The sequence below is a fragment of the Saccopteryx bilineata genome, chromosome 2 (assembly GCF_036850765.1).
Source record: "Saccopteryx bilineata isolate mSacBil1 chromosome 2, mSacBil1_pri_phased_curated, whole genome shotgun sequence".
Lineage (NCBI taxonomy): Eukaryota > Metazoa > Chordata > Mammalia > Chiroptera > Emballonuridae > Saccopteryx > Saccopteryx bilineata.
Genome location: NC_089491.1, coordinates 107,728,821 through 107,751,633, shown reverse-complemented (window position 1 = coordinate 107,751,633; position 22,813 = coordinate 107,728,821). Strand labels below are relative to the sequence as shown.

The following is a 22,813-nucleotide window of genomic DNA, read 5'->3' as shown; positions in this document are numbered from 1 at the left end:
GCGTGGTGTGCAGAAGTCCGGGGTTCGATTCCCAGCCAGGGCTCACAGGAGAAACGCCCATCTGCTTCTTCACCCCTCCCCCTCTCCTTCCTCTCTGTTTCTCTCTTCCCCTCCCGCAGCGAGACTCCATTGGAGCAAAGATGGCCCGGGCACTGGGGATGGCTCCTTGGCCTCTGCCCCAGGCACTAGAGTGGCTCTGGTCGCGGCAGAGCAACGCCCCGGAGGGGCAGAGCATCACCCCCTGGTGGGCAGAGCTTTGCCCCTGGTGGGCGTGCCGGGTGGATCCCCGTCGGGCGTTGGGCTCATGCAGGAGTCTGTCTGACTGTCTCTGTCTCTCCCCGTTTCCAGCTTCAGAAAAATACAAAAAAAAAAAAAGAAAGAAAACATGAATGTATTTGTGCATCTCTCTAAAAATATGTATAAAACCTGCAGAGAGCTACAAAAATAAAAACAAACAACAACAATAAAAAACCTTAAGTGTATTCTACTTAAGCAGACCTTTAGTAGAATCTCACCGTCTGATGCTTTTCTACTTAAAGCAAGAACTAACTTCTTAGTCTTTGGTAAGGACAGCAGAGCACAGTGAAGAAAAGCCAGCTCTAGGGTGAGTGGAGGGTCAAACTGCTGATAGTGAATCCTGGATTGGCCTCTTAATATCCATTTGACTTTGCACAAGTGTCATAACCTCTATAAGCCTGTATAGTGGAGATAATACTAGTTCTTACTTCATAACTATTGTGAAGATTAAAGGAGATAATCTTTGAAAAACCCTCAGGACAGTGCCCAGAACCTAGTAATATCAAGAATAACAAATATCCTCAATAAGATGAAGCTGATAAATATTATCTTTTCATCAATAAGTAGTTTACATAAAGTAGCACATGTAATTATTATTTGCTTTTAAGTGATAAATGATGTGCTTAGACTATCCAAAGACATAAAGTCTTCAAATATCAGCTATTTTAAAAGTGACTTCCTGATAAAGGAATAATCTCCATTATTCAGCAGTAGACATGCATACAGTTAACAATGGATGTGTTATGTTAATTTTTAGTAAAAATTTCCCATTTCTGATGCTTTGGTCATCCCAGGTAGAGAGGATTAATTCTGACTGTCCACTCTTCAGACAGGGAAGACAGACATGTGACCAGTTAACTAGAGAAGGTGTAGGAGGACTGGCGACAGTGGTGAGGTCCTGGAGACATTCATTTCTCCTCAGGACTGTGAATGATTTCATTAGTAACATGGAATGACATTGAGTTCATAGCAGTCTCATTAATAGTTTTCCTTTGACAGATGGTGTCAGTTTGGATAGGAATGTCCAATGCCAGGTTCTTCTAACCGGGAGATTTTTCTTGGGGACTCTGCAGGTGCTTAGTTGAGAGCTTCTCAGGACTCCCTGAAACCTGAGGCTCTTCCTGCTGCATTCTTTCTTCCTGCTCCCCTTCCACAGGTGTCAGACCCGGGAAGTGGGTCCAACAGCCCTCGCCAGTTACTTCTGCTCACTGTCCTTTTGCTCTTCAAGATCTTTTACCCAGTAAACTTGCTACACATTTAATATTGCAGGATCAGGAATGAGCTAAAGGATCAAGTCAAAAAGACCTGGTTCCCTTTTATAGCTAAGTGACACAAGGCCATTTCCTCATGTGTAAAATGGAAATAATATTGCCAATTTTATAGCATTATTGAAAGGGCTTTTACTATTTGATAAGTATGGAAATTGAAATTTGATTAAGCAGCTTGCTGGTACTCGAACAGCTGGTATTTGTTACTATTAGATGAAAATTACATATGAATGAGAACCTATATAATTTGAATTTATTTAATATATGAAGATAAATCAGATATCTGAAAATCACACCTGAGTCCCATTATTTCAAGTGAATCTCAAATGTGTAATTATACCATCAGGAGATAATAATTGCTAAATATTTGCTCTATTAAAATGAAACTGTTTCATTTGTTCTCTATGTCATCACTTTATCTGTCAATTACTTGCACAAAATAAAAATTTTAAATATTTTTTTTCTTCAGAAACAAAAAATTAATTATAATATTTCTTCTTTGTTTATAGCTCCAGCACGACCAAAAACCAAACCAGCCCCTATTTATGATGCCACAGGAAAATTGCTTGTGACTTCAACAACAATTACAATCAGAATGCCAATATGTTTCTACAATGATGATCATGGACCAATCAAAAATGTACAAGTGCTTGTCACAGAGGTCGGAGGTATCATCAAATATCATATTAACTTATCTTGTTAAGTTATAAAGTATTAATTGCTGAATTTCAGTACAAAATTAGTAATATGACTCCTGATTATTATATCACATAACTGTTGAGCTTCATAGATTGTCAATATTATCAATAAGTATACTAATCATATATAAATATTTATGCCTAATTTTTATAAAAGTAAGAGAAGGCATAGTTGAAGTATGCAATTTATTTTTTCCATATGCTGGTAAGATTGTTCCACCTTTGACAAGATGGAGTGTTGGTGGCTTCTTTGGAAGTGTGCACACAAGAGTTACTTTTGACTGAGGGATGTTTTTTTTCTCTAGCTTCATATCCACTTAAATCAGCTGAATCATCCCTGGTGGTTCATAGAGTGAGAGATATTTCATCCAGGTTTTCCTCATGCAAGTGAAAGCACCCTTTGTAAATGTGAACATATATGTGTATATTATTGTAATCATCACCATTTTTTTTCCTGAAAATAGCTCAGCATGATGGAAATGTAACAAAGTGGTATGATGCATATTTTAACAAGCCAAGGCCATATTTTACAAACGAAGGCTTTCCTAACCCTCCGTGTACAGAAGGAAAGACAAAGTTCAGTAGCAATGAAGAAATCTACATCATAGGTGCTGATCATGCATGTATGATTCCTGGCAATGAAGACAAAATTTGCAATGGGCCTCTGAAGCCAAAAAAGCAATACTTGTAAGTACAGTTTATACCTACCATGCACGTTAGCAAGCTGGTTGACATCTTTCATCTAGCCATCCGCCTATTCTTTTATCTTTCCAGTAAGCACTGGGCATCTATCATGTGACCTGATTTTTTAGGCCCTAGGAATGTAAAGATCAACAGAAGATTGTTCTCAGATTGCATAGACATACAGTTCTATAGGAGAAGCAGGCAAACTAAATGTAATTATGATTTGATCTGAGAAGTGAAATAAGGTCAATATGAAAAATCTGCACTTGGAAAATATGTATAGATAGGAGAATTTAATTCTTTCTGCAGAGGACAATGTGACTAATTTGTAATATTTTGTATTTTTTACTCATTATTTTACCATGTATTCTAATGTGCAGGCTTTTAGAAACACTATCTTAGACTTTTGGTTAATGATGATTTTAATTTACCTTATTCACAGCGATAATTTTGTGCTCTTTATAGCATCAAATATCTGAATGAGTGATTAAAATCTTTACAACTCACTTTAATATTTGGCATTTTGTAGAGCCTAATAATTGAATAACATTAAAAATCAGTGCTGATATTTTGCTTTGTTAACTTCTTTGTTAAATTTATTTTTTTCTACTAAATTGACTATTACCTTTCTGTCATAAAATGACATCTTTTAAAAAGTCTTAAGTTGCCCTGACCGGTTGGCTCAGCGGTAGAGCGTCGGCCTAGCGTGCGGAGGACCCGGGTTCGATTCCCAGCCAGGGCACACAGGAGAAGCACCCATTTGCTTCTCCACCCCTCCGCCGCGCTTTCCCTCTCTGTCTCTCTCTTCCCCTCCCGCAGCCAAGGCTCCACTGGAGCAAGGATAGCCCGGGCGCTGGGGATGGCTCTGTGGCCTCTGCCTCAGGCGCTAGAGTGGCTCTGGTCGCAACATGGCGACGCCCAGGATGGGCAGAGCATCGCCCCCTGGTGGGCAGAGCGTTGCCCCTGGTGGGCGTGCCGGGTGGATCCCGGTCGGGCGCATGCGGGAGTCTGTCTGACTGTGTCTCCCTGTTTCCAGCTTCAGAAAAATGAAAAAAAAAAAAAAAGTCTTAAGTTGCCAGACCAGGCAGTGGCGCAGTGGATAAAGTGTCGGACTGGGATACGGAAGACCCAGGTTTGAGACCCTGAGGTCACCAGCTTGAGCGCGGGCTCATCTGGTTTGAACAAAGCGCACCAGCTTGGACCCAAGGTTGCTGGCTCCATCAAGGGGTTACTCAGTCTGCTGAAGGCCCACGGTCAGGGCACATATGAGAATGCAATCAATGAACACCTAAGGTGTCACAACGAAAAACTAATGATTGATGCTTCTCATCTCTCTCCATTCCTGTCTGTCTGTCCCTATCTATCCCTCTCTCTGTCACTGTAAAAAAAAAAAACAAACAAACAAAAAAACACAACTCTTAAGTTATTTCATTTTCAAAATATAATATTTTACTACTAAATTTGAAAAATGCATCTAGTCACATCTTGCCAGCTACTGTAAGCATGATCAAATTCTTTATAAACATCCTTCTCCAAATTAGCATTAGAAAAGTTAGAGAAGTTAGGTAATTTTTAAAAATGCTCTTTCTATTATTAAGTACAGTTACTTTGGTTGCAAAGTAATCATTATATGTATGGCAGTTATGAAATGGTATATCAGAGTTTAACATTTATTCAGATATTTTTATTTTGCATATTTTTCCCAAATATCAATACTTTTCATATAATCAATATAATCATGAGAATTTAAAAATAATTAAGATGAAATACATTGCAATAAATTAATGTTAATTGATTTAATATTTCTAAATGCCTGGATATCTATAGATTTCAAATAAGGTGTTTCAGTTGTCTTTGCAGATATTAGAATCACTTGGTAATTTTTGAGATTGGTTCTCTTCTTCATGTGTCATAAAAGTATAGGAAGTAAAACTACAGCTGTGCACACACAAAATTAAGAAATACTGTTGTTAATTATGTACATATTAACAAGACAGTTTTATATGATTCTAAATCTAGTTCACTGGTATTTTCAAAGGTGGTCAGGTTACAACAATTACTATGCTTTATATTTATAAAGTATGTTCATGCAATACACTTTTTTTTTATCAGAGACAGAGGAAGAGTCAGAGAGAGGGATAGACAGGAATAGACAGACAGGAACAGAGAGAGATGAGAAGCATCAATCATTAGTTTATCGTTGCGACACCTTAGTTGTTCATTGATTGCTTTCTCATATGTGCTTTGACCATGGGGCTGCAGCAGACCGAGTAACCCCTTGCTCGAGCCAGCGACCTTGGGTCCAAGCTGGTTATCTTTGCTCAAACCAGATGAGCCCACGCTCAAGCTGGTGACCTCAGGGCCTCGAACCTGGGTCCTCCGCATCTCAGTCTGATGCTCTATCCACTGCACCACCGCCTGGTCAGGCGCAATACATTTTCAGAGACACTAAATTATTTCATCCAAACTAGTCTGTGAAGAAAGTAATCTGCTTCTGTTTACCTGCTCACAAATCAGCCCAAATTCTTAGTCACTCTCTCATAAAATTCATGAGGTTCATGTACAGGAGAATTTCTCATCTCACAGAAAGATAGCGTATATTTGACCTGACAGTAATCAAATTTCAAGTTTACATTTTAAAATTCATTTTATCTTGAATAAAAGTGTTTTTAATAGCCATTTGCTAAATTAGTCATAGAAAAAGGTTATATGGCATGGAAATTGTTGTCTTTACTATTTTTTCTATTTCACAGATTTAAATTTAGAGCCACAAATGTCATGGGACAGTTTACTGACTCTGATTACTCTGACCCTGTTAAGACTTTAGGTAAGATGTATTTTGTCATTCACTTTCATTTATAATCTCAATATGCTAATCATGGTGCGACATTTATTAGTAAATGTATTCATCCATGACTGAATGTTCTCAAGTATAAAATCACTTCAAGGTTAATTAACCTGATTAAGAAAAACTAATATTTTGTAATATCCTATTAAAGATAGATGTTCTAGCCATTTGAATCTGAACATTGATTTTGAAATGGTATTGGTTCTATGCTGATGTGGACTAACATACTAAGGAAATATTTATTTTATACTAAGAAAATATTTATTGTCTGTTTAATAGACACTCTTACAGTAGAATGTTTCTATTTAATTAAAGAAAAAGGCTTATGGCATTTTTTTCTGAAATCTAAAAAACTAGACATTTATTGGTACTCTTTAGTTTTGTTTTTTTTCTAATCAACTCTTTCATGAGTTTTTTTTATTATATCTGAGTAAAACACAAATACAGTTTAGTCAGATGCAAGTATATTTCTTCCTCTTCCTCCTCCTCCTCTTCTTCTTTGTTACCACCATCACCTAACATTAAATATCTATGCCAGACATACTTTTAAGCTTTTTGAATGTATTAATGGATGAGCTCTTCACCAAATATCCTTTAAGTTAGATCCGTGATTTTCAACGAAAGTGATTTTACTCTCTAAGTGACATTTGATAATGGTGGGAACCATTTGTGTTTGTCATTACCGTGGAGGCTGAGCTATTGGCATCTAGTGGGCAGAAGTGAAGGATACTGCTGAACATCCCACAATACATAGAACTGCCTCTCTCAGCAAAAACTTATCTGACTCATAAGTCAGTAGAGCTGAGGCCTAGAGACCCTGTCGTATGCTAATGTTAACTCCAATATACACAGGAGGAAACGAAGGCCCATATTAAGTGTCTAGACCAGGTTCCCAGCACAGATTTCATAGCAAATTATACTACAAATACAAGACTTAGACCTGAATTCAAATTATGGCTCCTCCACTTGGGAGAATAATTTAATATCTGTAAAGCTCAGTTTCCGATTTGAAAAATGGTGATGATCACATCTACTTTGAAAGATTTAAATAAATTAACATATATAAAGGCATTCATATTTTAGAGTTATAAAAAATTTAAATGCTTAATAGTTTATTTTTGGATAGATTACAACTAAAGACTTTAGCAATATACTAATATTTGCCTGGAATTTCTCTGAGTGGATCACAACTTCCAGTTTTGCTTGCACCAAGCTTCGAGAGTTTGGAACTTTGTATTTTGCTCAGATACATGGTATATCATGAGTTGTAGTAGATTTCCATGAGATGGTTAGCTAGAAGAAGATAAATTATCTATCATTCTTAGTTATAAATTCTCACCAAGTTTTTCAACATTAATTGTGTAGAGGGTGTAGCTTCTACCGCCTCCACTTAGTTAATAAAACTTTGGATCTTGAAGAAATAAAGAAAGGGCATGTGATTCACTACAAGAATGTTTATTAGAGGAATAACATATTTCTTTGGCTATCCTAATTTCATAAAATCACTGGCTTGATTAACATTACCCAACACATTAGTCATTTAAAAACTGGCAAACTAGACTCCTGACACTGAAATAATGTTGTGTGTTACTTCATTTGATAGGTGATTTTATCACACAGTGATACAAACCACCCTGGTAAATGCCTTGGAGGCATCAACATAATTTCCTTGAGATTACAGCATTCAAAGACTATTACCACAGCTAACTAGTAATCCTGGTATTCTTAGTGATGGAAGAGAAGAGACAAAGACAAAGTGCATGGCTCATATGTCTTATGGAGATGACAGTTTGCAGTAACAGTGCTGAAAAGAGATGACTGTGTCGTGCTGCATCATGTGCCATGTGCTGCATCTCTCATAGCTTGCTGGCTTCATTCAAATTATTGTTGAGAGGACAGCACATTCAGTCTGTTCTCTGAGAGACAAAGTTGGGACATGCAAGATAATAGAAATGAAAATGAAAAGCCATAAAAGGGGGGGGGGGAGGTAAGCATCAGGGACCGTGGTGTACAGGGACTCAATTCTTGTGATACAGCTAAATGACTTCCCTCTGGCCAAGGATGGGGTTTTGGCTCAAGGTTCTCCTTGGCAATTGTCTTCTTTTTTTTCTTCCTTTCTCTCACAGACTAGGGATTGGAACACAATAATTAACTCTAGAAAATAACAGAAATACACAGTTTTGGGTTCTTTCTTTGGAGTCATAACTACCACCACCCCCGTTGTCCATTGTCAAGGTACTAATGCCTATGTGCCCTGGTAACAACGGGCATCTAGAAGGCATGTTAAAATGTGGAATGAAGGGCAGAGCACAAGATCCTGCCAAGGCTAGGGAAGAAGGAAATATTGGACGCAGTAGGTATAAAGGTGCTGGTTGGTAACGGGAGGTGACAAGAAAGGGTTTCATACATCTATGATCAAATTTCATACATTATTTGTAAACCAGTGACATGAGGACAGTGTTTCAGGTTCCTCCTTGGAGGGTCTTCCATGAGATCTCTTCTGATAAATAACGGTGTTGTAATAAGTAGGCTTCTGCTCTGAATGCTTATTCTGGATTGACCGCGTGGAGTTCTCTGTTGTCATTTATGGCTAGTAAAACAGTGACAGGCTGGAGTCGTGGAAATTACTAAGACTGCAACCCTGGGTTTTGGTGAAATGATATGTTCATATTTGGAAAAGGGAGTGCACCATTAGAGTGGATTTCCTTGATGATTAGCAAAGCAGTCCAGCCACTTTACTGATGTGTGGGTTTAACACCATCAATTTCTGTCCTCACATCTATTTTCTACCTGGCTATTGTTTATTATGGTTCTTTAGAGATCAGATTAACCCTGATGAGCCAGGCACAAAAGAACACCCTCCAGAAACAGCCCTAGTCCATAATTTGACATTAATAAAAGGCCATGAAGTCATAAGAGTTTTTAGAAAAAGTACATTACCGAGAAAGGTATTGTGGGATTAAAAAAGTAAACTTAGCCAAAAATGATTTCATAACTGTGACAATGGGGGCAAGCAAATAATAAAATGCATTTATACAATATCATTGATGTCATCATAAAATTACAAAACATGTTCAAATCCTTTTTTTACTCTCAAATAGGCCATGCATTGGGATTTATATCAATAATAGCATTCACAATGGGCTAGAGGCTCTCAACATTCTTAACAAGCCTGCTAACGACTTATGTGTGTATGTGATCCCAACCCTCAGTGAAAGGATAGGTCTCATTTAGGCCATCAAACCACCAGTAGGAATGCATTCATTCTCTGGTAGTTTGCATACCACAAGCAGTGAGCTCCAAGCAGAGGTGCCTATCAAGCCAATCTTTAGGATATAAGAGCCTTTGCAAGGCTGTGTTTCCAAATTAGTACAAGGCATACACTTCTAAAACAGGCCGTTTTGATAGTGGCTATGCCTCTCAGACACGTTATTCAGAAGTTAAAATTATGAACAAAAAAAATCTCTATAGACTGATAGACTAAAAGGTACTTTAGTGAAAAGGGCTAACAAAAGTACAAGTAAAAAGGAAGCAGGCAGAGCTTAGCTGGGTGAGGATGAGTGGGTGTAAGAGGAGTTTGAACTTAGGGAAATCTTTATGGTGTGAAAGAATAAACGTGGGAATGACATGCACCATTGTTTTAACCCTAAAGAAATACAATTTATTGGATGTTTTTTCACTCAAGATTAAGCATTAGCATTTTTATTAACAAAACTCACAAAAATCCCCATTAAACTCATTTTGAAAATGCTCCTTAGGCACATCAGTTTATGAAAACTGCTTGTAGACAATGTTTTGATTACAAGGTTTAATTATAGAGGATTCTTGTGCTTTGAAAAACAGACACTCCTTTCTGCACCTTACAGGGCTTCATCAAAGCTAAACAAAATGCAACCTTAAACCCCATGGTGAAGGTACTCTGTGATTGTTTTCTTCTGTCATACACATTGCTTTTAATTACTAAGCTAATAATGAAAATTTCCAATATGCTCACTTATTGTAGAAACAGAAATGGGGAATCTTTATGTATTGTTTGCTGCAAAAGAATCGCTTGTCCCTCAAACAGCAGAGATATAGGGAAAATGTTATTATGTTAAAGAGGTAGTGGTAATGCAGGGGTAGACTTCATAAACTGGCATATATCAGAGACTTTGGGCATATATTGAATTTATGCGACCTGTGGTTAATTATTTAAAAATTAACTTCTGAAATTTCATTTCCAAAATGAGAAGAATAATACTGATCTTAGAAAATAACTGAGACATTAAATCTGATAAATGGATGAATGACTCTGAATATCACCCAATGAATTTAATTTAAAAATTTCTAAATAGTCTTTATTTATGTGCTAAGAGTTTTCAGAGTTTTTATATGTAACCTCACGCATTCTTCACAACAACCCTGTAACATGATCTCCATCTTATAAATATCATCTATTTATCGGTAAGAAAACTGAAGCTGGCTTTTTAAACAACTTGCCCAAGGTTCCTGAGCTAGGAAGTGGCAGCACCAGCTTGTCACCACTGTTGCCACCTTGCCTGAAAATCATTAAGTGCCCTAGGAGCTTTCAATTTCATTACTGTTGATGTGTTTCTGCTCCCACAGACTTCCTATTCTTGCTGTACCATTTTTCCTTCACATCGGTTTAAATTATTTCTAGCTGTTCTCTTTTCACCTTCTTGTCTTAGCTTTTGAGGTTAACGTTCACAAGTGAGTATGCTTTATTTTCACACATAGAGATACAATCATTCTTTTTTATTTTTTTTTCAGCAACAAATAAGTGTGACTTTTCTTATACCTTGGAAACTACTATCTATTATCCACTTTTAAAATTTTGCCAATCTGATGTGTGAAAATTACATCTGTCTAGGTTATTTTTTGTTGTTTCTTTTTATTTTATATATTTCTTGAATTTTAAAATTGAGTAACTTTTGGTAAATTTTTGTGTACTATTAGAATACCCAGGATAACTATGTCAAAGGAGAAGGGTCCCTTATAGTTAAGTTCTGTGGAAAGAATTTGTCTTCTTTTAGGGTTAATAATAATATTAATAAGATCATGTACTATGCACCTCTTTCAAGAGCCAAGCATTATAAAGCCTATATAACTCTTTTAACTTAAGTTTCTTAGAGATATAAAACTGGTTTAATAAATCAGATCCATATGCTTATTTTAAATAATGTTAATTTCAATCAAAAGATAATCCTGATGAAAACCTAATTAGTATTTCATAATTATGATTTGCTTAATTACAGTAGTACAGTTTATTATGCAAATATGACATCATTTAATTTGACCTTTTACCAAATTTTAACTCCAGCGAGGAAATGATTTCTGCTTATTTCAAAAAGATTTATGTTTATATGTTTAGGTGAAAGAATTTAATTCCCAACAAAAGGATTTATAGAGCGTCTTCATTCTCTGCTGCCTGAGCTCTGTGTGTGCGTGCAGAGCAGTGAGTCAGAATTTGTTCTCACAGTCAGGGCACATTTTGTCCTTCCCTAGTTGTCCTTTTTAATACATGTGCCCATGGGATTACATCTTGTTTATTAATACACTATATGTCATTTCTTCACTTCACTTGGCTAATGCTTTGAAATGGTAATCTAATCTGAAAAAACTTGTTGTGGTCTATGAAATAATTTTTTTTCCCTACTGAGTCCTAAGGGCCAGTGATTCAATATTACCCGATAAAGAGCCTTTTCTCATCTTCGTGCTCCTGTCCCAAGCACACGTGATGAAAGTGCGCATGTGAAAATTCATCAAACCAACCACTCGTATTTTAACTTACAAAAAAGATATATCCAAAATACTTTACAAGGTACTTGCTGCTTTAGTGTCTTCTAAATGTTGCTGTTGAGTCTAGAAGACCATGAAACTATGGTAACTCTAAGATTTAGTGTTCATTCAAATCTACCTGCAAGATGGCTATAGGAACCTGTTCATATTAACATTTCAGAAGCCTTAATCCAGGGGAAAAATATAAAACATTAATCCTGCCTACTTTACAATTAGTTAACCTACTTGATTTTTTCAGTTGGCTTTAATGGTTTTTACAGTAAAATTTGAAATCAATAAATTAAAATTGATTACAGTTTTAATTAGTAGCTGTCTAAAATATATGATTAATAAATTATATATTCTTATTTAGTTCCATGCCTGATCTCCAACCTGAAAACATTTAATATCTGTTTAAAAAATCTACATTTTTGTTCATTAGTCAATTTATCAAATATATATTGAGCATGCATTATGTGCCTGGTACTATTCTCAGAACTTGAAATGTAGTTTTTTGTTTGTTTGTTTGTTTGTTTTTGTGGGGGGTTTTTTTGTGTATTTTTCTGAAGCTGGAAACGGGGAGAGACAGTCAGACAGGCTCCCGCATGCGCCCGACCGGGATCCACCCGGCACGCCCACCAGGGGCGATGCTCTGTCCACCAGGGGGCGATGCTCTGCTCCTCCGGGGCGTAGCTCTTCTGCGACCAGAGCCACTCTGGCGCCTGGGGCAGAGGCCAAGGAGCCATCCCCAGTGCCCGGGCCATCTTTGCTCCAATGGAGCCCCGGCTGCAGGAGAGGGGGAGAGAGAGACAGAGAGGAAGGAGGGGGAAGGGTTGGAGAAGCAAATGGGCGCTTCTCCTGTGTGCCCTGGCCGGGAATCGAACCCGGGTCCCCTGCACGCCAGGCCGACGCTCTACCGCTGAGCCCTGCACGCCAGGCCGACGCTCTACCGCTGAGCCAACCGGCCAGGACTTGAAATGTAGTTTTAAATAAAATAAAGACCCCTGTCCTCAGGGAGCTTACATTCTGGGCAGACAATAAACAACAAAGATAATAAATAAATGAATTGTGAGGTAAATTAAAGGTGACAAGGGCTATGGAAAAAAGAAAAAGTAGAAAATTATATGAAGGATGTAGAAGAGAGGAGGCAGGAAGTGAGCTAGTTGTATCTTTCAGTTTTAAATGGTGGTGTCTCAGCTGGCTGGAGCTGCCCTCACAAAATGCCATAGACTGGGTGGCTTCAACAATAAAATTTATATTTTCACAGTTCTGTGGTTAGAAGTGCAATATTGAGATTGCAAATTAGTATCTGGTCAATTTGGTATCTGGTGAGCACTCTTGTCCTTGCTTGTAGAAGGCCTCCTTCCCATTAAGCTCACATGGCCTTTTTTAATGTATGTGTACAGAGGGAGAAAGCCCGCTTTCTGGTGTCTCTTCTTATTAAGGTAATAATCCTAGAGGCCCAACTCTTATGACCTCATTTAAACTTAATTACTTCCTTACTCTAAATGTACTCATTCTGGGGCTTAAAGCTTCAACATAAGAATTTTGGAAGCACCTGTATTTTCATCAGAGGCAATCAGCATAGGCCTCATTGAGAAGCAAACCCTTCAAGGTAATGCAGTGGCTCTCCAGGCAGATATACAAGAAGGTATCTTTCTAGGCAGAGGAAGAAGCTGGTGCAAAATTCCTTGGTGTGTTCCAGGAAGAACAAGGAGGCTTGTCTGGCTCCAGAGGAGCAAACAAGGGAAGGATTAGAGGGAGGAGTCAGAGTTAACAGAGAACCAGACAGCGAATGAGGGACCAGGTCAAATATTTGAATATAAGGACTTTTTACTTTTCTCTAGAGAAGAGGATTTAGGTAGAGAGGTAATGCTTTAAAAGGACGATTCTTATTGCTTTGTTGAGAATAGATGGAAAAAAGACAAAGGTAGATACTGGAAGACTTGTTGGGTGTTTCATGTAAAACAGGATGATATCTTGGATCAAGACCAGCAGAGGTGGTAAGAAATGAGAAGGGCATACCCAAAAGTTTTGAAGAATATAATGAACCCCCCTAAACCTACTAATTAAATTGAATAATAATTTTAACATTTTGCCACGTTATTTTATTTATGCATTACTTATTTTCCTTCTGAAGTATTTTAAAGTAAATCACAGAAAACATCATATTCCACCCTGAGATACTTGAACAATGTTTCTCTACTACATACATACATATCATGTTGTCACATGTAAATAAATAATAAATCCTTGATAGTGCATAATGTTGCATACATTTTCAAATTATCCTCTGATATTTTTCTTTATATTTTGTTTGAATCAGAATCCACATAAGAAATTCACGCATTATCTTTGATTGTTGAGTTTCTTAATCTCTTTTCATTTACATAAAAGAGACTTCTCTTCCCTTTTTTCTTTCCCTATGATACAGACTAATTGAAGCAACCAGATACTTGTTCTGTAGGAGGTCCCATATTCTGAATTTGTCTGATTACTTTCACTTGGCTTCATTTCTTTTTTACCTCCAGTGCTTTCATCTAAATTAGAAATAAGATCTAAAGGTTTGAATATTCACAATCAATGTTTTTGGCAGGGATAATTTAAAGGTGTTGCTACCACATCAAAACGCCTTACTTCAGAAGGTGTATAGTATCTTGTTGTCACATTTTCAATGATACTAAAATTGATCAGTAAGTTTAGTAGTTGTGACAGCATGGTCCTTCATTGGAAAGTTGTTGTCTCCCTTGTTATAACCAGCAAATCATCTGCAGGGTATTAGTTTGGCATTCTATAAATGTCCAATTTCCTGTCAACCTTCCTCCTAATCATTTAAGGATGTAGTTATGATTGTTACCTGAATCAGGTATTTCAGTAGAAATGTAATATTGTGAATTTCTAATTTTAGTATTTCTTCCACTGTTATTAAACAGAATTATCCTTTAATTAGGAGCTTGATCTATTTAACTAAAATTATTGTTGTAAATTCATAAATTACAGTTCATATGAGAAAGCCAGATAAAAATGCCTAATTTTCACCTGACCAGGTGGTGCTGCAGTGGATAGAGTGTCAGACTGGGATGTGTAGGACCCAGGTTTGAGACCCCAAGGTCTCCAGCTTGAGCACAGGCTAATCTGGTTAGAGCAAGGTTTACCAGCTTGAGCCCAAGGTCGCTGGCTCAAGCAAGGGGTCACTCGGTCTACTGTAACCCCCTGGTCAAGGCACATATGAGAAATCAATCAATGAACAACTAAGGAGCTGCAACAAAGAATTGATGTTTCTCACTCTCTCTCTTCCTTTCTGTCTGTCCCTATCTGTTCCTCTCTCTGACTCTCTCTCTGCCACAAAAAAAGCCTAATTTTTCCCCTTTAATTACCAATTTTTAGAGTAAAGGAATGGTTTTCTAGCTATGGCTAATATTTACAAATTAGCATTTTTGCTTATTTTTTATTTTTCTTTCATTGAATAATATTAGAATGTATGGATTTTAATATACTGACTATTTCAATTAATTTCAGTTTTTTATTTATTGTAAAGTTAAAATTGTTTCCTCTTTGGCCAATAAGAACCTCTTCAAGTGGACCTTTTGTTCTCATATTATTAGTCTTTGAATGCTTCTTAGCTGTTGTGCCCCGTTAGATAAGTGAATTCCTTTTGTTCCCTACTCTCACTTTAGAATTATCATCCAAGTTTTCCTAATTTTTTTATTGAGAATAGTATATAATTTGAAGATTAAAGCCAACAGGGTTTTCTCAAAGATTTTGGATATGTTCTAAGAGAGAGACAAGTATGACTTTAAGGTTTTGAGCCTGAGCAACTGGAGCCATAGGGTTGCCATCAACTAGAAGTCGAGGGATACACTCAAAAGATAAAAAATAGAGGATTTTAGCTTTGGAAAAAGTGATGTTTTGATTTTAATTGCACTTCTAGGAGGCAGCTGGTTGTTAAAGTAAGTTCAATAGGTAACAATTAAGTAGTCAAAATTATATAGATAAAATTTAAAGCCATGCGGGTGGATGAGCTCACCAAGGGAGTGAGTTTAGATAAAAAAAAAAAAAGAAGAGGAGGTGCAAGGATTGAGCCCCAAAATTAGAAGAGTTAGGATAAGAAGGGAAACAAGTTTGTACATTTTATTACCATTCTTGAGCAATATTCCAAGGAAATATTTTTTGTTTTGAGATCCAAGACAGTATTATATAATCATAATGAATGATGATGTCATTCTTCCTCCTTTTCAGGTGAAGGCCTTTCAGAAAGAACTGTGGAGATTATTCTTTCAGTCACTTTGTGTATCCTCTCCATTATTCTTCTTGGAACAGCTATTTTTGCATTTGCAAGGTAAGAATTACTTGCATTCACATTTCTAGTTACGTTTTGTGGGCATTATTCAGTTACAGTCAAATCAGAACACAGAAGCCACAACTGAATAGGAAATATGGAATTAGAAGGCTCATTAACTAGCAGAAATAGTTAATTATTAGAGGGGATAAAGAGAACTTTACGAGGTCTAGAAGTAGTAAGTGCAGCCAAACAGGTGCTCTCTCTAGGCTGAGAGGGGGGGGGGACAATAAAGGAACTAAGAACTAGAAAGGTCCCATTCCCAAGACTGACAAAGAATGGCTATTGCAAGCACCTATGGCCTATTACCTCTTAGTGGGCAGAGAACTCTGATGGAGGGAAGGGGCTGGAGCTGTTCTTTAGAAGCTGCCTGGCATTATCAGAGGGTAGACCACCAGAGCTAGTCTGTAGAAGCAGCCCGCTCTTGCTGGATGTCATGGTGAGCTGGACCTACTTGTCATTCACCTGTGGGAAGAGCATGCACTTCATAGGCAGCAGGAATTCATCCAGGTGGGCTGCTGGGATCCGACAGAGAATGATAATATTGTGGCATGGAGCCACAGGGGAAGTGTCTCCCTGTCCCTATATCCTTGCAGCATCAGTCCAGTCTCTTCTATTGACAAAGCTTCATGTCTCGCTTCCTGGAAAAGAAAAAAATGCTCTACTGTCTAGCTCCAATATCAAAAAGCAGGACAAAGAAGAGTGATTGAGAACTGAGAGACAAAAAAGTGATAACATAAAAGCAGAGCCTGCTAGGCTTTCTACATTTTTACTTTATTTTATTTTTTTATTAATATTAATGGGGTGACATTGATAAATCAAGATACATATGTTCAGAGAAAACACCTCCAGGTTATTTTGACATTTGGTTATGTTGCATACCTCAAAGTCAAATTGTCTTCCGTCACCTTCTATCTGGTTTTCTTTGTGCCCCTTGCCTCATCCCATCCCCTCCTCTCCTTATGCCCCCCCTCTGTAACCATCACCCTCTTGTCCATGTCTCTGAGTCTCATTTTTATGCCCCATCTATGTATGGAATCATATACTTCTTACTTTTTTCTGATTTACTTATTTCACTTCGTATAATATTATCAAGATCCATCCATGTTGTTGTAAATTATCCGATGTCATCATTTCTTATGGCTGAGTAGTGTTCCATAGTATTTATATACCAAAGCTTTTTAATCCATTCGTCCACTGACGGACACTTGGGCTGTTTCCAGATCTTCGCTATTGTGAACAATGCTGCCATAAACATGGGGATGCATTTCTCCTCTTGAAACAGTACCATGGTGTTCTTTGGGTATATTCCTAAAAGTGGGATAGCTGGCTCAAAAGGCAGTTCCACTATTAATTTTTTGAGGAATCTCCTTAGTGTTTTCCACAGTGGCTGCACCAGTCTGCATTCCCACCAGCAGTGCAGGAGGGTTCCCTTTTCTCCACATCCTCGCCAGCACTTATTTTGTGTTGTTTTGTTGATGAGCGCCATTCTGACTGGTGTGAGGTGATATCTCATTGTGGTTTTAATTTGCATTTCTCTAATCATTAGTGATGTTGAACATTTTTTCATCTGCCTATTGGCCATCTATATATCTTCTTTGGAGAAGTGTCTATCCATTTCTTTTGCCCATTGTTTGATTGGATTGTTTGTCTTCCTGGTGTTGAGTTTTACAAGTTCCTTATAAATTTTGGTTATTAACCCCTTATCAGATGTATTGTCAAATATGTTCTCCCATTGTGTAGTTTGTCTTTTTATTCGGTTCTTATTGTCTTTAGCTGTGCAAAGCTCTTTAGTTTGATATAGTCCCATTTGTTTATCCTCTCTTTTATTTCACTTCCCTGTGGAGATAAATTGGCAAATATATTGCTGCAAGAGATGTCAGAGAGCTTACTGCCTATATTTTCTTCTAAGATGCTTATGGTTTCATGGCTGACATTTAAGTCTTTTATCCATTTTGAGTTTATTTTTGTGAATGGTGTAAGTTTCTGGTCTAGTTTTATTTTTTTGCAGGTAGATGTTCAATTTTCCCAACACCATTTATTAAAGAAGCTGTCTTTACTCCAATGTATGCTGTTACCTCCTTTGTCAAATATCAGTTGTCCATAAAGCTGTAGGTTTATTTCTGGGTTCTCTGTTCTATTCCATTGATCTATATGACTGTTCTTATGCCGGTACCAGGCTGTTTTGAGTACAGTGGTCTTGTTCTATAACTAGATTATCGGGAAGTGTGATACCTCCCACTTTATTCTTCCTTTTCAAGATTGCTGAGGTTATTTGTGTTCTTTTTTGGTTCCATATAAATTTTTGGAATATGTGCTCTATATCTTTAAAGTATGTCATTGATATTTTAATTGGTATTGCATTGAATTTATAAATTGCTTTGGGTAATATAGACATTTTAATGATGTTTATTCTTCCTAACCATGAGCATGGTATAGTCATCCACTTGTTTGTATCTTTCTTGATTTCTTTTATCAATGTTTTGTAATTTTCCAAGTACAAGTCTTTAATCTCCTTGGTTAAATTTACTCCTAGGTACTTTATTTTTTTTATGGCAATAGGGGAAAGGATTGTTTCCTTAATTTCTCTTTCTGACAGTTCATTGTTGGTGTATAAAAATGCTTCTGATTTCTGAGTGTTGATTTTATATCCTGCCACCTTGCTAAATTCATTTATCAAGTCCAGTAGTTTTTTCACTGAGACTTTAGGGTTTTCTATATACAATATCATATCATCTGCAAATAATGATAGTATTACTTCCTTTCCAATTTGGATGCCTTTTATTTCTTCTTCTTGTCTAAATGCTGTGGCTAGAACTTCCAGAACTATGTTGAATAAGAATGGTGAAAAGGGGCACCCCTGCCTTGTTCCTCATCTTAAGGGGATTGTTTTTAATTTTTGCCCACTGAGTATGATGTTGGCTGTGGTTTTGTTATAGGTGGCCTTTATCATGTTGAGGTATGTTCCCTGTATTCCCACTTTGCTGAGAGTTTTGATCATGAATGGGTGCTGGATTTTATCAAATGCTTTTTCTGCATCTATTGAATTTATCATGTGGTTTTTCTCCTTCCTTTTGTTTATGTGATGAATTACATTGATTGATTGATTTGCAAATATTATACCAGCTTTGCCTCACCAGAATTAATACCACTTGATCATGTTGTTTGATTTTTTTTATATATTGCTGGATCCGGTTTGCTAATATTTTGTTGAAGATTTTACCATCTATATTCATCAGGGATACTGGCCTATAACTTTCTTTCTTTGTGTTGTCTTTGCCTAGTTTTGGAGTCAGAATTATGCTCGCCTCATAAAAGGAGCTTGGAAGTCTTCCTTCCTCTTGAATTTTTTGAAATAGCTTGAGAAAGATAGAAGTTAGTTCTTCTTTGAATATTTGGTAGAATTCACTTGTGAAGCCATCAGGCCCAGGACTTTTCTTTGTTGAGAGTTTTTTGATAACTGTTTCAATCTCATTTGTTGTAATTGGTCTGTTTAGGTTTTCTGATTCTTCCAGATTGATTTTTGGAAGATTGTATGTTTCAAGGAATTTGTTCATTTCATCTAGGTTATCTAGTTTTTTGGCATACAGTTCTTCATAGTATTTTCTTACAATATTTTGTATTTCTGTTGTCAGTTGTTATTTCTCCACTCTCATTTCTAATTTTATTTATTTGAGTTATTTTTTGTGAGTATAGTTAGAGGTTCATCAATCTTGTTTACCTTTTCAAAGAACCAGCTCCTGGTTTCACTGATCTTCTGTATTGTTTCTTTAGCCTCTATGTCATTTATTTCTGCTTTGATCTTTATTATTTCCTTCCTTCTACTACATTTGGGCTTTACTTGCTGTTCTTTTTCTAGTTCTTTTAGATGCAGGGTTAGGTTGTTTATTTGAGCTTTTTCTAGCTTCTTAAAGTATGCCTGTAGTGCTATGAACTTCTCTCTCAGTATTGCTTTTGCTGTGTCCCATAAATTATGAGTTGTTGTATGCTCATTATCATTCATTTCTAGGAATTTTTAAATTTCTTCTTTGATCTCATTGTTAATCCATTCATCATTTAACAACCTGCTATTTAGTTTCCATGTGTTTGAGAATTTTTGAATTTTTCTGTTGTGGTTGATTTCTAGTTTCATGCCATTGTGATCAGAGAAAATGCTTGATATGATTTCAATCTTCTTAAATTTGTTGAGACCGCTTTTGTGCCCTAACATGTGGTCTATCCTAGATAATGTACCATGAGCACTTGAAAAAAATGTATTATATGTTCTGCTGCTTTAGGGTGAAAGATTCTGAAGGTATCTATTAAATCCAGTTGATCTAGCCTGACCTGTGGTGGCACAGTGGATAAAGCTTCAACCTGGAAACACTGAGGTTGCCAGTTCAAAACCCTGGCTTGCCTGGTCAAGGCACATATGGGAGTTGATGCTTCCTGCTCCTCTCCCTTCTCTCTCTCTCTTTTGCTCTCTTTCTCTCTCTCTCTCTCCTTCCCTCTCTAAAATGAATGAATAAATAAATAAATAAATCCAGTTGATCTAGTGTGTCCAATAAATCTGCTGTTTCTTTGTTAATTTTCTTTCTTGAGGAATTATCTAGTGATGTTAGTGGGGTATTGAAATCCCCTACTACTATTGCTGTTGATCTCGCCCTTTATATCATCAAAGTCTGCTTTATATATTTAGGTGCTCCTATATTAGGTGCGTAGATATTTATAATGGTTATATCTTCCTGTTGGATTGCTCCCTTTATCACAATGTAGTGGCCTTCTTTATCTCTTTATCTTTGTATTAAAGTCCATTTTGTCTGATACAAGTATTGCTACCTCATCTTTTTTTTCATTTCCATTTGCATGAAATGGTTTTTTCCATCCTTTTACCTTTAGTCTATATGCATCTTTTGTTCTAAGGTGAGTCTCTTGTAGACAGCATATGTTTGGGTCCTGTTTTCCTATCCATGCAGCTACCTTATGTCTTTTGATTGGCTCATTTATTCCATTTACATTTAAGGTTATTATTGATATGTAGTTGTTTATTGCCATTTTATTCTTTAAAGCTGTATTTGTCTTTAGCTATATTCTTTTTCCCCTTTGATCTGTTTACAACAGGCCCCTTAACATTTCCTGCAGCATTGGTTCGGTTTTAATGAATTTTTTTAGTTTTTTTTGGTGGGGGGAGAAATCTTTTTATTTCTCCTTCAATTTTAAATGATAGCCTTGCTGGATAAAGTAGTCTTGGTTTTAGGTTCTTGTTATGCATTACTTTGAATATTTCTTGCCATTCCCTTCTGGCCTCAAGTGTTTCTGTTGAGAAGTCAGATGTCAGCCTTATGGGGGCAGATTGATTTTTGGTGTATAAAAATGTCTCTGATTTCTGAGTATTAATTTTATATCCTGCCACCTTGCTGAATTCATTTATCAGGTCCAGTAGTTTTTTGACTGAGACTTTAGGTGGTAGAGTTTTTCTTTCTAGCAGCTTTTAATATTTTCTCTTTATCACTTAGCTTTGGTATTTTAATTATGATGTGTTTTGGTGTAGATTTCTTTGGGTTTCTCTTTAGTGGAGTTCTCTTTGCTTCTTAAACTTGTGAGAGTTATTCCTGCATTAATTTAGGGAGGTTTTCAGCTATGATATGATTGAACAAAGTCTCTATCCCTTGTTCTTTCTCTTCTTCTTCAGGAACCCCTATGATGCAGATATTATTTCTCTTTATGTTGTCACAGAGCTCTCTTAGAGTTTCCTAAGACTTTTTGAGTATCTTTTTTTTTCTGCTCTGCTTCCATGCCTTCGTTCAACTTGTCCTCCAACTCGCTGATTCAATCCTCAGTCTCATCCATCCTGTTTTCAATTCCTTCCATTGTGGTCTTTATTTCTGATATTGTATTTGTCATCTCCGACTGATTCTCTTTTAATATTTTAATGTCCTTTTTTATACTTGCTATTTCTTTATTTAGGTGTTTGTAATGACCATCCATTGTTCTAAGATCCCTAAGCATCCTAACAATCATTATTTTAAACTTTGCATCCAGAAGTTTGGTTATTTCCATATCACTCAGGTTTGTCTTGTGGTTTTATTTGGATTGCACTTCTCTGTCTTCTCATTATGTCTCTGTGTTTGGGTGTGTCGTAGAGCTAGTTGAGTCTAGGCTTGGTGTTGCCTGCCTCCAATTTTTCAGTTGTGTTATTTCTAGGTCTTCTTGGGTTGGCATCAGCTGTTATTTGTAATCCACTGTCGGATTTGGCTTTTCTAGTAGAGCTGCTTTGAAGTCTTGATTTGTTTGTTTTCTTCTCAGTTTTCTTAGCATGGTGGTAGTTTTCACTTTCTACATTTTTTGAATCCCTTATGAGTGATAGGTTTAATTAGAAATATTTTAAGTTTAATTTAATGTTTGTACAGAACAGGTAATTTTTACAGTAAGTACAACATTAAAGCTGTCCAACTTCTTTTTATTGTGGGCCCTTTTCTTATATTTGCTTTATCAACATGTCTGTACTATATTTTCTAAATGTCCTTCCAAATTCTGAGTATTCATCTCTTAATTCATCTGTTGTTTACAGGACCTCAGGGGTAATCTTAGTGATGACCCTAAAATCTGTTTTTATAATATAGATTGCTGAGTTGAAAGGACCCTATATTTGTAAAAAATATTATTCTACTAATTTCCTAAGTAGTAATTCACTAGGCTATATTTTAATTTTATCTGAAGAACATTGTTCTGCATTCTGTATTCCACACACGATCTATTTCATCTCAAATCTCTTAAATCATTTTGAGGGATAATTTGAAAGGCTCTTGGAAAAGATATTTTTCTTATACCATATACTGCTCTCAGATTCAGCCAGAGGTTGAGAGAAAGTCATTACTTTAGGCATTTTAAAGCTATATTGTGTAAGATGTGGCATTGTCCC

The 22,813-nt window shown here is 36.6% G+C and overlaps 1 protein-coding gene across 2 annotated transcripts in view; it reads left to right on the top strand.

The window, feature by feature from the left end:
- The window catches only part of PTPRQ (protein tyrosine phosphatase receptor type Q), a 288,444-nt gene that overhangs the window by 219,583 nt on the left and 46,048 nt on the right, over window positions 1–22,813 (top strand). For both annotated transcript variants that reach the window (XM_066257585.1, XM_066257584.1), the window contains 4 exons: window positions 2,075–2,233; window positions 2,728–2,950; window positions 5,701–5,774; window positions 15,813–15,912. In XM_066257585.1, coding sequence (XP_066113682.1) covers window positions 2,075–2,233; window positions 2,728–2,950; window positions 5,701–5,774; window positions 15,813–15,912 — 556 coding nt within the window. The remainder of the gene's footprint in view (window positions 1–2,074; window positions 2,234–2,727; window positions 2,951–5,700; window positions 5,775–15,812; window positions 15,913–22,813) is intronic.